We start from the raw sequence: 12154 nt of genomic DNA, 5'->3' as shown, positions 1-12154 counted from the left end.
GGATCGTGCGCCACCGCGACTGGGGATTGGATAATATGGATGTCAGCTTAGATACGCGCCATTCATGTGGGTGAGCCTTGACATGCAGTTATAGATATGTAGTCGATAACCAAATGACAATCAATGGTGGTGGAGTGGTATTGCCATCGTTTCATCAACGGCAACATAACAGCAAACATTGTTGCTGGACGCCGGATCCAAGAATATTGGCGTAGACGCCATGCAATCGTGTGATTGCTAGGCCTTTTGGACACAACACCTCGTGTTGAAAGGCTATTAATACTAGCATGTCTAGTACACTTTCTGACGGAGGAAGGAATACCTCAAGGCGCTCGGCATGCGATCGATGTCGAGAACATAAACTTCGGTGTCTGCGTGACAACTCCAGCCAAGAGCCATGCAGGCGGTGTTCCCGCGCTGGCGCTAGTTGTATCACTGGCCAGGCATTGCCTCCTGGGAGGCCCGTTCATGGAGCAAGGTTAGAAAAACGTGGAAATAACACAACTTCCAGCAAGACAAGACAGGCAACGAATTTGAGTGATGGCGGGATCTCACATGCTTCGAGTGCGTTACCGCTTGAAACTGACCCCAATCAACCCAATGGCAATGACGCTTTGCCAGAATCGATGCAACAAGATGCCTCGTTCATGACACCAAACAACCACGGGCATGGTGGAGATATGGACTATGTTCCCTCCTGGCTCAGAAGTTCTACTGACCAGGCGCATCAGTCTCGAAACTCGGTGTCTATGACGGCAAACCAAGTCGAGGGAGATATCTCTGTCTCGGACGAGCCCATGGTTGGCGTGGTAAACTCTCCTGATGGCCATGGAGACGCATTACACTGGATGGATCCTGACAGCCTAGATCAGTTTGGACTGATGTTTCCGGGGAATAGCGAGCTGCATACTCCACCGCCGTATTCTCCGGATATACCAGTCACGCACACATTTAAAGAAATGGGTCTTCAGCCCAGTGAATTGACGATGGGATTCCATGATACCCAGCGGTTTGCTCAAGCATCAACTCCAGCTGTTACGGAAACGCTTGGGACGCCTCCAACCACAGATACTTGCGAGATTGCCAGACTGCCCGACCAAAGAATCGCCAGCGATTACATGCAGCAGCTATCGTATGTAAATTTATGCCTCGACAAATTACTTAGGCGTATCGACACGGCTTCACCTCCTGCGACACTCAACAACCTCGTCTTTCCTCATCCTGATGATTATCCCAAAAAGACAATTACAATTGGCGACACCCTATTATTATCGACCAAGTTCCTCAACATCCTCAACTTCTTGCAACCCCCACGCCCTCTCGCTTCCTTCGCCCCAGGTGGATCGTTCACACCCACCGACTCGGAATCCGATAGCCAGAGCACCCCGGGCCAGACGGGTACCTCCACAAGTTCAGCTGGCAATTTTGCAGGCAACAGCTCAGCATCATGTGATGATTCTACAGCCCCTGCTCGCTCTCCTAACCCAACTTCCTCAGATGGTCGCCCTCTGGGCTCGTCCTCAGAAGCATTTGCAAGACGCCCTTCTCCGCCCATCACGAGCGTTTATCTTGGCACTCCCGGCATTCTACTTATATTATCATGTTATCAGCAGTTCATCCGAATGTACAGTATCATATTCTCTATGGCTAACGACGCTTTTGCGGTGCATACGTCACCCGGGTTTCCTCCGTCACTCAGTGCTCTCCCTGGTATCAGGTACAGCGAGTTCCCAGTTGACAGCGGGAATCTGCAGACCATGCTCCTAATTCAGATCACGCTACACCTGGTTGGCCACATGGAGAAAGTCCTTGGGCTGCCTCGAGAGTTTAGGGTCCAGGAGGTTGGGGGAGAATATGCCGGCATTCTGAGTAGTGAAGCTGGCCTCCGACTTCTCCGTATGGTTGTCGGAGATGTTGGTGTCGGAGAGGAGATCGGAGGTGCAGAGGGGGGATCTTCAGGGAGGGGTGGCTGGAAGGACCTTAAGTTGTTAAGGAGCAGTATTCGACATATTACGCATACAGTTCAGAATAGTATGGCGTGGTGAGTTGGGTTAACAATTATCAACCAACCCCTACAAAATATAGATTCGTTTGTTAACTACCATTAATATATGAATGTTATTAGTGTATACTCCCTTATCCGCCAAGGGCCAACCCCTTTTCAAAGGTGGTCTTGTCAGACGTGATATCTGCGGGTTCTCATAAAACCGGGAATCCTTATCATATTCTAAAAATAAATTATGAGATAAATGTATTAGATTAATGAAGTGGCGACAAGATAAATCTGATCTTAACAAGTTTGAACGTAACATAGCTGTCTTCTAGTTCCACTCAAAAATACCACCCGAATACTTCTGAAGAGATTTACTTCACTGTAATTGAAGATTTCTCATAGGCTCGAGCATCGTTGACGTTTTGTGGCAAACATGCCAAGACGTGACCCCGCCGGTATCACGTGCGACACGTCATTGGGGCCGCCACCCAGTCCGTCAAAACGAAATATTTACGATAAGGCCGCCAGCAAGAGGAAGCCTTCTTCAAATGTGACGTTTCAAGTTGGGTTTCATTCAAGATTTCCCTGGTTGGAATTTTTTTGGGTAGAATAATAGGCATTAAAAATCAATATAATTAATAATTATAAACTGCGAATTAACATCTCGAATAATAGTGAAAGGCTCATTCCACATTGTGCTTGAGAAATCTGACTTTTGACCGCTTATTAGCGCCAATCAAGTATCGACATAGCCCCCCCCACCAAGAATTTCTCTCCACCCCGCCATCGAAGCAGCCTCCTCAGTCTGGGACAACAACAACTCCACGATCCCTCAAACCACCAAAAGGATCTTTTCGTATATTCACCAGAAAAGCTCTCTTCAAATATGGTTTCTGCATCGAAGGCTGCGCGTGACGCCAAGAGAGCCGCCGAGGGAAAGGCGCCCAAGAAGACCGCTGCCTCCCGCGCCAAGGGAAAGGATTCCGAAAATGCATCGGGAGCCTCCTCAGTAGCTGGGGACGAGACGCCGCCTAGCACCAAGAGACAAGATGAGATCAAGAGACTTGCTGACCAGATGGACAAGCATGGCCTGTCGGATCGTGTCACAACTGGTGTCCTGTCGTCGCTGAAGGCGTCGAGGGATGTCAAGATTACGTCCGTCTCGCTTGTTTTCCACGGTCGTGTCTTGATCCAGGATGCCACTCTGGAGCTGACATATGGCCGTCGTTACGGTCTGTTGGGAGAGAACGGCTGCGGAAAGTCGACCTTCTTGAAGTCTCTCGACAAGCGCGAGTTCCCTATCCCAGGTGAGAAACCCAGATTTCCAGATATTCGTCGAATGGCATGGACACAAAAGACTAACTTGGTCTAGAATTTATCGATATCTATCTGCTCAACGAAGGTGCTCCCCCAAGCGAATTGGGTGCACTCGAGTGGGTCGTGACCGAGGCCGAGAATGAGATGGAAAGACTTGACAAAGAGGCCGAAGAGATTTTGGAGACCGATGGCCCTGAGAGCCCGCTGCTGATGGACCTGTACGAGGTATGCAACATTCTCCTTATCAACGATCTCTATCCATAAACCAATCCCCCCCCAGCTGCGCCAATATGATCAGCTTGATCTGGTTCTACGAACACAAGATCTAAAATGTATTGAGCTGTGGCTAATTAGTCTATAGCGTATGGAGTCGATGGACCCGAGCACATTCGAGGTCAGAGCAAGCATCATCCTTACTGGTCTTGGTTTCAACAAGGTCACTATTAAGAAGAAGACCAAGGATATGTCTGGTGGATGGAGAATGAGAGTTGCGCTGGCCAAGGCTCTGTTCGTGAAGCCGTCGCTGCTGCTTCTCGATGACCCGACTGCCCATTTGGATCTGGAAGCCTGTGTGTGGCTTGAGGATTATTTGGCAAAGTGGGATAGGTGAGAATCTACAGTACTGAGCCCGACAGGAAGATGACTGACCAAAGACAGAACCCTCGTATTGGTTTCCCATTCCATGGATTTCTTGAACGGGTACGTATACTTGATTACTATCACAACTCGAGGGAGAAGTATTGACAGTGATGATACAGTGTCTGCACAAACATGATCGATATGCGCGATAGGGCCCTCCTGTACTACGGTGGTAACTACGATTCTTACCACAAGACGAGGGCAGAGCAAGAAGTCAATCAGATGAAGGCGTACCACAAGCAACAGGTAAGCAAGCGACGACACTCTGACAATCACAATTGCTGACCCTGTTTTAGGATGAAATCAAGCACATCAAGGCATTCATTGCCAGTGCAGGAACATACGCCAATCTTGTGCGACAGGCTAAGTCGAGACAAAAGATTTTGGACAAGATGGAGGCCGATGGCTTTATCCAACCCGTCCATGAGGACCGTGTCTTCACATTCCGCTTCGCTGATGTGGAGAAGCTTCCACCGCCAGTGTTGTCTTTCGACGACGTTACCTTCTCATACTCCGGAAATGCCAAGGACAACCTTTACGAGCACCTGGATCTCGGTACCGATATGGACTCCAGAACCGCCCTTGTCGGACCCAACGGTGTTGGCAAGTCCACTCTCCTTAAGCTGATGACGGGTGCTCTCTCGCCAACTGGCGGACAAGTCTCCAGACACACTCACTTGAAGATGGGTGTCTACTCCCAGCACTCTTCGGAGCAGCTTGACCTGACCAAGTCCGCGCTGGACTTCGTCCGTGACAAGTATTCCGAGAAGAGCCAGGATTACCAGTACTGGAGACAGCAGCTTGGCAAGTACGGCCTGAGCGGAGAGTCCCAGACGGCGCTCATGGGCACCCTTTCCGAGGGACAGAAGAGTCGTATTGTATTCGCTCTGCTTGCCATCGATGGCCCCAACATGTTGTTGCTGGATGAGCCTACCAACGGTCTGGATATCCCAACCATCGACTCGCTTGCCGATGCCATCAACGCCTTCACCGGTGGCTGTGTCGTCGTGTCCCACGACTTCCGTCTTTTGGATAAGATCGCCAAGGAGATCCTGGTGTGCGAGAACAAGACCATCAACAAATGGCAGGGCTCGATTGCCGACTACAAGAACCACCTCCGCAAGAAGATGAAGGCTGAGGGTACGCTATAAAGGGAGTGAGTCTGCTACGGGAGTAGGCTGGCTATATAGGGGAAGACGCGACACATGGCAAGGACGGATTGATTGATGAATGGATGGATAGATATGCATATTGGCATGTGGGGGGGAAAAGGACAGATTACTTTAGAATGCCGTGATCCGTTTCTACTAGAAAATGGCGCAGATGTTTTTGGGTTTTTATTGTGCCTTGTCTGTGCAGTCTGGGTCAATTTGGGTCATCTTGGCCCAACTTGGCTTCACGTTTTAGGGCTTTTTGTGGTGACGTGAATTTTGTTTTGGTTGTGTGGTGGGAGTTGCTTGCGGCCACTGTAATTTCATCGTAGCCGTAGCGTACTCCAATCTCCTTATGGTATGGATCGATCTATTCCACAATAGACCTAGTCCATTCCTAGCCATTCCTTGGTGAATATTGTACCACGTGATATCTAACCATAACTAGCTAGACTTAAGTCACGTTTACGCGTTCCCCGAAAGGGGTTAGGTTAGGAAGGCTAGGCTGCTCATCCTCTTTTTTCCGTGACCGAAAGCGAGCAACAGAGCCAAAAAAAGAGCTTAGAGACAGGACCGCGACAAGGCCCCAACAATCATGACTTTGATGGTTATCAATTTCTAATCGCGAGTGTGTACACGATAATTTACGAGGCACTCCATTTATATAGAGTATTCCCTGGGAATTAACAACATGAGCCTCACCGGGTAATTATCAGAGTCTACTTTTTATGTACTACGAGTTATACTCATAACCACATCGTTGTCGTCGCGACTTCACCGAATACAAAAAAGATGACGGGGTGCATGTTCAAATAGTGGTATTGGTTATGGGTATGCACCTGGCGATGATGGCTCGCCTCAGGTCCACAACCACCACCACCACCACCAAAATCACCCGGCTCTCCCGTGGCTGATGCTGCTCTGAACACACATGGAGCCTTCCCTTCCCTCACAACCCCCAATTCCATCTCATCATCAATTATAATCAACTTCATCCCACATCTCCATCTCTCCATCACCAACACCAACTACTACCATCACCAATACCTTCACTTTCTCCCCCCCAGATCATGTACCTGCCCCCCACTGCGAACATACCGGTAATCTGAATCCCGCGTCTCTTTGTCGCCTCAACACGGTTACTGTACGCAACTGTACCAACAATACGACTCCTCCTACCTGCCATCATTACAACAGTTACAGCATCACTCGACAATCTCACCCAATCTCTTTGTCTCTGCTCATCTCCAATCCCTTCACGACCGACCGACCGACTGTGTCTTCTCCCCCCATACGCATCGTCACGTCACGCTCATGGAACCATAATATAATCTAACCACCCTGTCCCCCCCCCAATCCCAACGAGCCAGGGCTCAAATCTCCCTTATGGACTCCAACTTTCACAGCACCGTGATGCAGCGGCCTCAGGATGAGGAGGACGAGCGCCTGAGACGAGAGCGCTTGAATCACGTCGCGAACCAGAATTCTCCACTTCCACTCTACGCGGGTCAATCACCAACCCAAGCCGCCTACAACGGCCCATCGTCCTACTCTCCAACAAAGAGTCTTCCACGTCGACCAAGCTTCACCAAACAATACCATCCACCGACACCATCACAGCTTCCTCCTCCACCACCAGGATCAGCACATCGTGCGCCATCGGAGGCATCCCCTTTGGTCGCAACTCAGACTCCTTACCAGAGCTCTGAGTACCACTCGGCACCACGCGATAAGCCTACCAGCAATTACTACGACCCGACTTCCGACTCGGGTGAACCCAGACCAGCAGACCCAACCCGACACAACGGCCAAAACCCAGCACCTCAGGTGAGTTTGCCGACGCAAGGGGTCACAATCAGCATCAGCCAACTAACTTGTGCCTTTTCAGCAGAACAATCGCGACTCCTATACCTGGTCCCAGACCGGCACCGAATCGAGAAATTATCGAAACGGCGCCTTCACGTCGCCAGTGAATGCGACCTTCCCAGGGCCCCAATCGCCTGTCACGTCTCATTCACATCCTGCAAGCCGGCTGGGATCGACTGCCCAGTCACCCAGGGTGACAGCGGCCATGGAGACTCCGGTCGCGAGGCAGAATAATGGGGTTGCTGCTGGCTTACCCGCAGAGCCCACGATGGCTTCACCAAGCGTATGTTTCACTTCTCCTAGAGGCAATTGCGACGCGACAATACCGAACAATACAAGCGAGGGTCTGAATTCAACTGACAACCTGCTACAGAAGCCGGCACGAACCACAGATCCGATGTCCTTCTCGAGCATCCTTACCGAATCAGCTCCTGCTGCTCCTACTCCCACCGCGCCCTCATCGCCACCTCCTGCAAAGGTGCCCAGAAAGTCGTCTCGAGCATCAATACCGCCACCTCCCCCAGCTGACGAGACTCCCATCAAAGAAGAGTCGCGTCGACCGCCACTTCACGCCACGACACCGGTCTCTTCATCTCGCGTCCCGGCAAAGCGACAAGCAAACGGAAGCCTCAAGGCCAAGAAGTCCGTGGCCGAACAAGAGGAGGAGATACAAGTTATGTTGGCCGAAATCGATGCGAATGCCAGCGATCTCGAGACATCCGAATTCGAAGATGAAATGTGGCTATTCAAGGCTCGGTGCCTCAAACGCAGGGTTGAGCTCGACGAAGGTGAGGAGAGGCGACGGAAGATACGCCGGAGAAAGTACGTCGACGACATGACAACTAAGCTCATGAAGCACGCAGAAACCGGCGAAAAGCGATACCGGGAAATACATGGCGAGGAGGCAATCGCATCGGTACAGGAGAGAGAGGTCTTGGCCGAAAAAGAGCGCAAGAAGGATATGCAACGGAAGCGTCGTCGGGAGAAGACCGTCGCAACGAACCTTGAGCAGAAGGAGGCGCTTTTGAAGAAAGCTCAGCAAACTGCCGATGATAATGAAAGAAAGAAGCTACTCAAGGAAGCCGAGCGCGCGGAGAAGAAGGCTCAGCACACAAAGATTATACTTGCGCGCGGCGACAAGGGCCCAGAAATCCGAACAGTGTCGCCGATTGAGCCAAATTTCTCGGGAGGCACTATGACTACTTTCGCTGCCGAGCCAGAGACCTTCACCGGGAAAGGCAAAGGCAAGGGCCGTGGTGGTGCTCGCTTGCGGAAGTCGAAGGAGCAAAAGCAGGCCGAGAAAGACTCTGCTGTCGCTGCCCAGGCTGCGATTGATGCCGGCGAGGAACCTGCACCGCCGCCACCGAGCGAACCGAAAATCAGACTTAAGCTGGGACCAAAGTCCAAGGAGGAGCCCCGGGAAGAGTCACCGGCAGTTATCGAGCCGTTTGTTTCAAAGACATACAATCAAATTTACGATCAGATTTGGAAAGACATCGCAAAGAAGGACATCACCAAGGTTTCTAAGATCGTCACCGATTCTCAGAGCGTCAAGGCTTCGAATTTGAAGAAGACCGCTATTCTTGCCTCCAAGGAGGCCAAGAGATGGCAGATGCGCACCAACAAGGGCACCAAGGATCTGCAGGCGCGTGCCAAGCGCGTCATGCGAGAGATGATGTCTTTCTGGAAGCGCAACGAGCGCGAGGAGCGTGATCTCAGAAGACAGGCTGAGAAGCAAGAGATTGAAAATGCGAAGAAGGCCGAAGCCGACCGCGAAGCGAACCGCCAGAAGAGAAAGCTCAACTTCCTTATATCACAGACGGAGCTGTACTCTCATTTCATTGGCAAGAAGATCAAGACCGATGAGGTGGAACGCTCGACTGACCACCCCGACGTTGCTGTTGTCAAGGACGCTCAAGGACACGCTCACAAAATCAATGTCCCCGACCAGAGCGGCGGCGTTGCCGGAAAGGTTACGAATTTCGAGGACCTTGACTTCGATGCCGAGGACGAGTCGGTGCTCACTGCTGCAGCGATGGCCAATGCTCAGAACGCAATCCAGGAGGCGCAGAACAAAGCTCGCGCGTTCAATAACCCAGAGCCCGCTATGGACGAGGAGGGCGAATTGAACTTCCAGAACCCGGCAGGAATGGGTGATGTTGATATCGAGCAGCCAAAGATGCTTCATGCTCAACTGAAGGAGTACCAGCTGAAGGGCCTTAACTGGCTTGTCAACCTATACGAGCAAGGTATCAACGGTATTCTTGCCGATGAGATGGGTCTAGGCAAGACCATTCAGTCCATCTCTGTCATGGCCTACCTTGCCGAGAAGCATGGAATTTGGGGACCGTTCTTGGTTGTCGCCCCAGCTTCCACTCTCCACAACTGGCAGCAAGAAATCACGAAATTCGTGCCCAAGCTCAAGGTTCTTCCTTACTGGGGTACTGCTGCTGACCGCAAGGTTCTCCGCAAGTTCTGGGACCGAAAGCACATCACCTATACTGAAGATGCGCCATTCCATGTTCTCATCACCTCTTACCAACTGGTTGTTTCAGATGTCGCGTACTTCCAGAAGATGAGATGGCAGTACATGATTCTGGATGAAGCTCAGGCTATCAAGAGCTCGCAAAGTTCGAGATGGAAGAGTCTCCTGGGATTCCACTGCCGTAACCGCCTGTTGCTGACTGGCACTCCTATCCAGAACAACATGCAAGAGTTGTGGGCTTTGCTGCATTTCATCATGCCTAGTTTGTTCGATTCCCACGACGAGTTTAGCGAGTGGTTCTCCAAGGATATTGAGAGTCACGCCCAGAGTAATACGAAGCTCAACGAAGACCAGCTGAAGCGTCTGCATATGATTTTGAAGCCATTCATGTTACGTCGTGTCAAGAAGCACGTGCAGAAGGAACTCGGCGACAAGATCGAGTTGGACATTTTCTGTGACCTGACCTATCGCCAGAGAGCATATTACTCGAACCTTCGCAACCAGATCAGCATCATGGACCTGATCGAAAAGGCCACCATCGGAGACGAAGGAGATGCAGGAACGTTGATGAACCTGGTCATGCAATTCCGAAAGGTCTGCAACCATCCAGATCTCTTTGAGCGCGCCGAAACTACATCTCCATTCTCGTTCGGCTTCTTCGCAGAGACTGGCTCGTTTATGCGCGAAGGTCCACTCATCAATGTTGTATACTCCACGAGGAACTTGATCGAGTACGCATTGCCACGATTGATTTGGCGCAACGGCGGCAGGCTCGATATGCCTGGCACAGACAATGCAAAGGCCGGCTTCCGCCAGAAGTGGATCGACCACGAGTTGAATATTTGGAAGCCTACCAACACCATCCAAAACAAGGCCTTCTCATGGGCACGATTGGCAGGATGCTCAAGCAATGAGTTGAGCCTGGCGACCGATGACCTGTTTGTTCGCGCCGTTGATTTGGCAAAGAAGCGTAACAACCTAGGTCGAGCTAATGTCATCTATGACGAGAACGAGTACACTCCTGTCGAATCTATGCTACGAATTGTAGACCGCAATGATAGGAAGCCGCTGGCTGAGGTTACCGAGGGCTATATCGGAAAGCTGTTCAACGTCTCGAAAGACGTGTTTGCAAATTCGGGTATGCCACGAATGGAACAATGTGGACGCCCAGCTGCATCAGCACCACCGATTCAGGTCAGCTGTTCAAGCCGCGGCGCTGTCATTGAAACGGAGAATACTCTCTTCAACATCCCGATGCGCAAGGCCCTGTACGGACCTTCGAGCCGCGACGAGACATCACTTGTCGAGTCCAAGATGCCACTGGAAGTGTTCCCACAACCGATGATGCTGCCCACGCCATCGTCCGAGAAACAGCGATTTACCAATATTCTTGTCCCTTCGATGAGTCGCTTCGTCACTGACTCCGGAAAGCTTGCGAAGCTGGATAGTCTCCTGTTCAAGCTCAAGGAAGGCGGTCATCGTGTTCTTCTCTACTTCCAAATGACACGCATGATCGATCTCATGGAGGAGTACCTCACATATCGAAACTACAAGTACCTCCGTCTGGATGGTTCTACGAAGCTCGAAGACCGTCGCGACACAGTGCACGATTTCCAAACACGTCCCGAGATCTTCATCTTCCTGCTCTCCACGCGTGCTGGTGGCCTCGGTATTAACCTTACCAGCGCCGACACCGTTATTTTCTACGACTCCGATTGGAACCCTACCATCGATTCTCAGGCCATGGACCGCGCTCACAGACTGGGCCAGACCAGACAAGTCACCGTGTACCGTATGATCACCCGCGGCACTATCGAAGAGCGAATCCGCAAGCGCGCGCTGCAGAAGGAGGAGGTCCAGCGTGTCGTCATATCTGGTGGCGCTGGTGGTGGCGTCGACTTCAACACAAGGTCTCGCGAGAACAAGGCGAAGGATATCGCTATGTGGCTTGCAGACGATGACCAAGCGGCTGAGATCGAGCGTAAGGAGCGTGAGTTGGCTGCGATCGAGGGAGCGGAGGCTGGGAAGCCGAAGCCGAAGAAGGCTGGGAGGAAGAAGAAGGTCGAGGAGAGGAGCTTGGAAGAGTTGTACCATGAGGGTAAGTTACTTTCTACTTTTCTTTCATGTGCAGACGTTCTACACATGAAGATGTTTGAGTTTTGTTACTAATACATCATTACAGGCGAAGGACACTTTGATGACGGCAGCGCGAAGCCCTCTGGGACAGCGACGCCGATTGAAGGCGGTCCGGCGGCGAAGAAAGCCAAGGTCGACAAGAAAAAGGGGGGTGGCAAGAAGGCTAAAACTGCCAAGCAGAGGTTGGCTATGGCGGATGGCGACGTCGATGCCGATATGGACGATATGGAGATGTAATCCGATCGACGCCGCGCCGCTTGACCTGCTGAGGGCAGTGTTGTATGTACGATAATAGAAAGGCGAGTGCGCTGGGTGCTTGTCTTGGTAGACGCAGTCCACCCTTTTTCTTCTCTGGGCTGATGGGGGGGGCATGGCAGGGGATAAAAAGCAAGACGTTTAATTTTATATGCATGGGAGCATTTTTGCTGGCGTTTACTGGTTCGGGGTTGGGAGCCGCAGGGGGTGTGCGGTGTGTACTCATGTATGTTTAGATGAGATAGAGAGTCGAAAATTTACTAGCGCATGATTTCCCGTTTTGATATACTATGTGCCTGTCCGTGAGCTACC

General features: G+C 51.3%; 3 protein-coding genes across 3 annotated transcripts; all 3 read left to right on the top strand.

Annotated features, from left to right (window-relative positions):
• Nucleotides 1-44: 44 nt before the first annotated feature.
• On the top strand, nucleotides 45-2258 carry VE01_05160 (uncharacterized protein). Its single transcript, XM_018274626.2, has one exon. The coding sequence runs from the start codon at nucleotides 288-290 to the stop codon at nucleotides 2043-2045; it is 1758 nt and encodes a 585-aa protein (XP_018129278.2). The 5' UTR covers nucleotides 45-287; the 3' UTR covers nucleotides 2046-2258.
• A 446-nt stretch (nucleotides 2259-2704) lies between these two features.
• On the top strand, nucleotides 2705-5466 carry ARB1 (ABC transporter ATP-binding protein arb1). Its single transcript, XM_018274625.2, has 6 exons — nucleotides 2705-3300; nucleotides 3366-3535; nucleotides 3672-3916; nucleotides 3968-4009; nucleotides 4069-4195; nucleotides 4246-5466. Exons 1-6 carry the CDS (start codon nucleotides 2880-2882, stop codon nucleotides 5098-5100), a joined length of 1860 nt encoding a protein of 619 aa, XP_018129203.1. The 5' UTR covers nucleotides 2705-2879; the 3' UTR covers nucleotides 5101-5466.
• A 141-nt stretch (nucleotides 5467-5607) lies between these two features.
• Nucleotides 5608-12126, top strand: INO80 (Putative DNA helicase ino80). The gene is made up of 4 exons (XM_018274624.2): nucleotides 5608-6927; nucleotides 6989-7249; nucleotides 7340-11549; nucleotides 11634-12126. Exons 1-4 carry the CDS (start codon nucleotides 6487-6489, stop codon nucleotides 11822-11824), a joined length of 5103 nt encoding a protein of 1700 aa, XP_018129202.1. The 5' UTR covers nucleotides 5608-6486; the 3' UTR covers nucleotides 11825-12126.
• Nucleotides 12127-12154: the final 28 nt, after the last annotated feature.

This window comes from Pseudogymnoascus verrucosus (genome assembly GCF_001662655.1).
Source record: "Pseudogymnoascus verrucosus strain UAMH 10579 unplaced genomic scaffold scaffold_30, whole genome shotgun sequence".
Taxonomy (NCBI): Eukaryota; Fungi; Ascomycota; class Leotiomycetes; order Thelebolales; family Thelebolaceae; genus Pseudogymnoascus; species Pseudogymnoascus verrucosus.
Note: the sequence above shows the minus strand (reverse complement) of the source record. Positions and strands in the feature narration are given on the sequence as shown.

Excerpts from the sequence above, each read along its gene's own strand:
- VE01_05160 (XM_018274626.2), top strand. The coding sequence starts at position 288 with ATGTCTAGTACACTTTCTGACGGAGGAAGGAATACCTCAAGGCGCTCG.
- ARB1 (XM_018274625.2), top strand. The coding sequence starts at position 2,880 with ATGGTTTCTGCATCGAAGGCTGCGCGTGACGCCAAGAGAGCCGCCGAG. Across the intron at positions 4,010-4,068 it reads TCCATGGATTTCTTGAACGG|TGTCTGCACAAACATGATCG; the intron begins GTACGTATACTT and ends GTGATGATACAG. Across the intron at positions 4,196-4,245 it reads AGGCGTACCACAAGCAACAG|GATGAAATCAAGCACATCAA; the intron begins GTAAGCAAGCGA and ends ACCCTGTTTTAG.
- INO80 (XM_018274624.2), top strand. The coding sequence starts at position 6,487 with ATGGACTCCAACTTTCACAGCACCGTGATGCAGCGGCCTCAGGATGAG. Across the intron at positions 6,928-6,988 it reads GCCAAAACCCAGCACCTCAG|CAGAACAATCGCGACTCCTA; the intron begins GTGAGTTTGCCG and ends GTGCCTTTTCAG. Across the intron at positions 11,550-11,633 it reads GGAAGAGTTGTACCATGAGG|GCGAAGGACACTTTGATGAC; the intron begins GTAAGTTACTTT and ends ACATCATTACAG.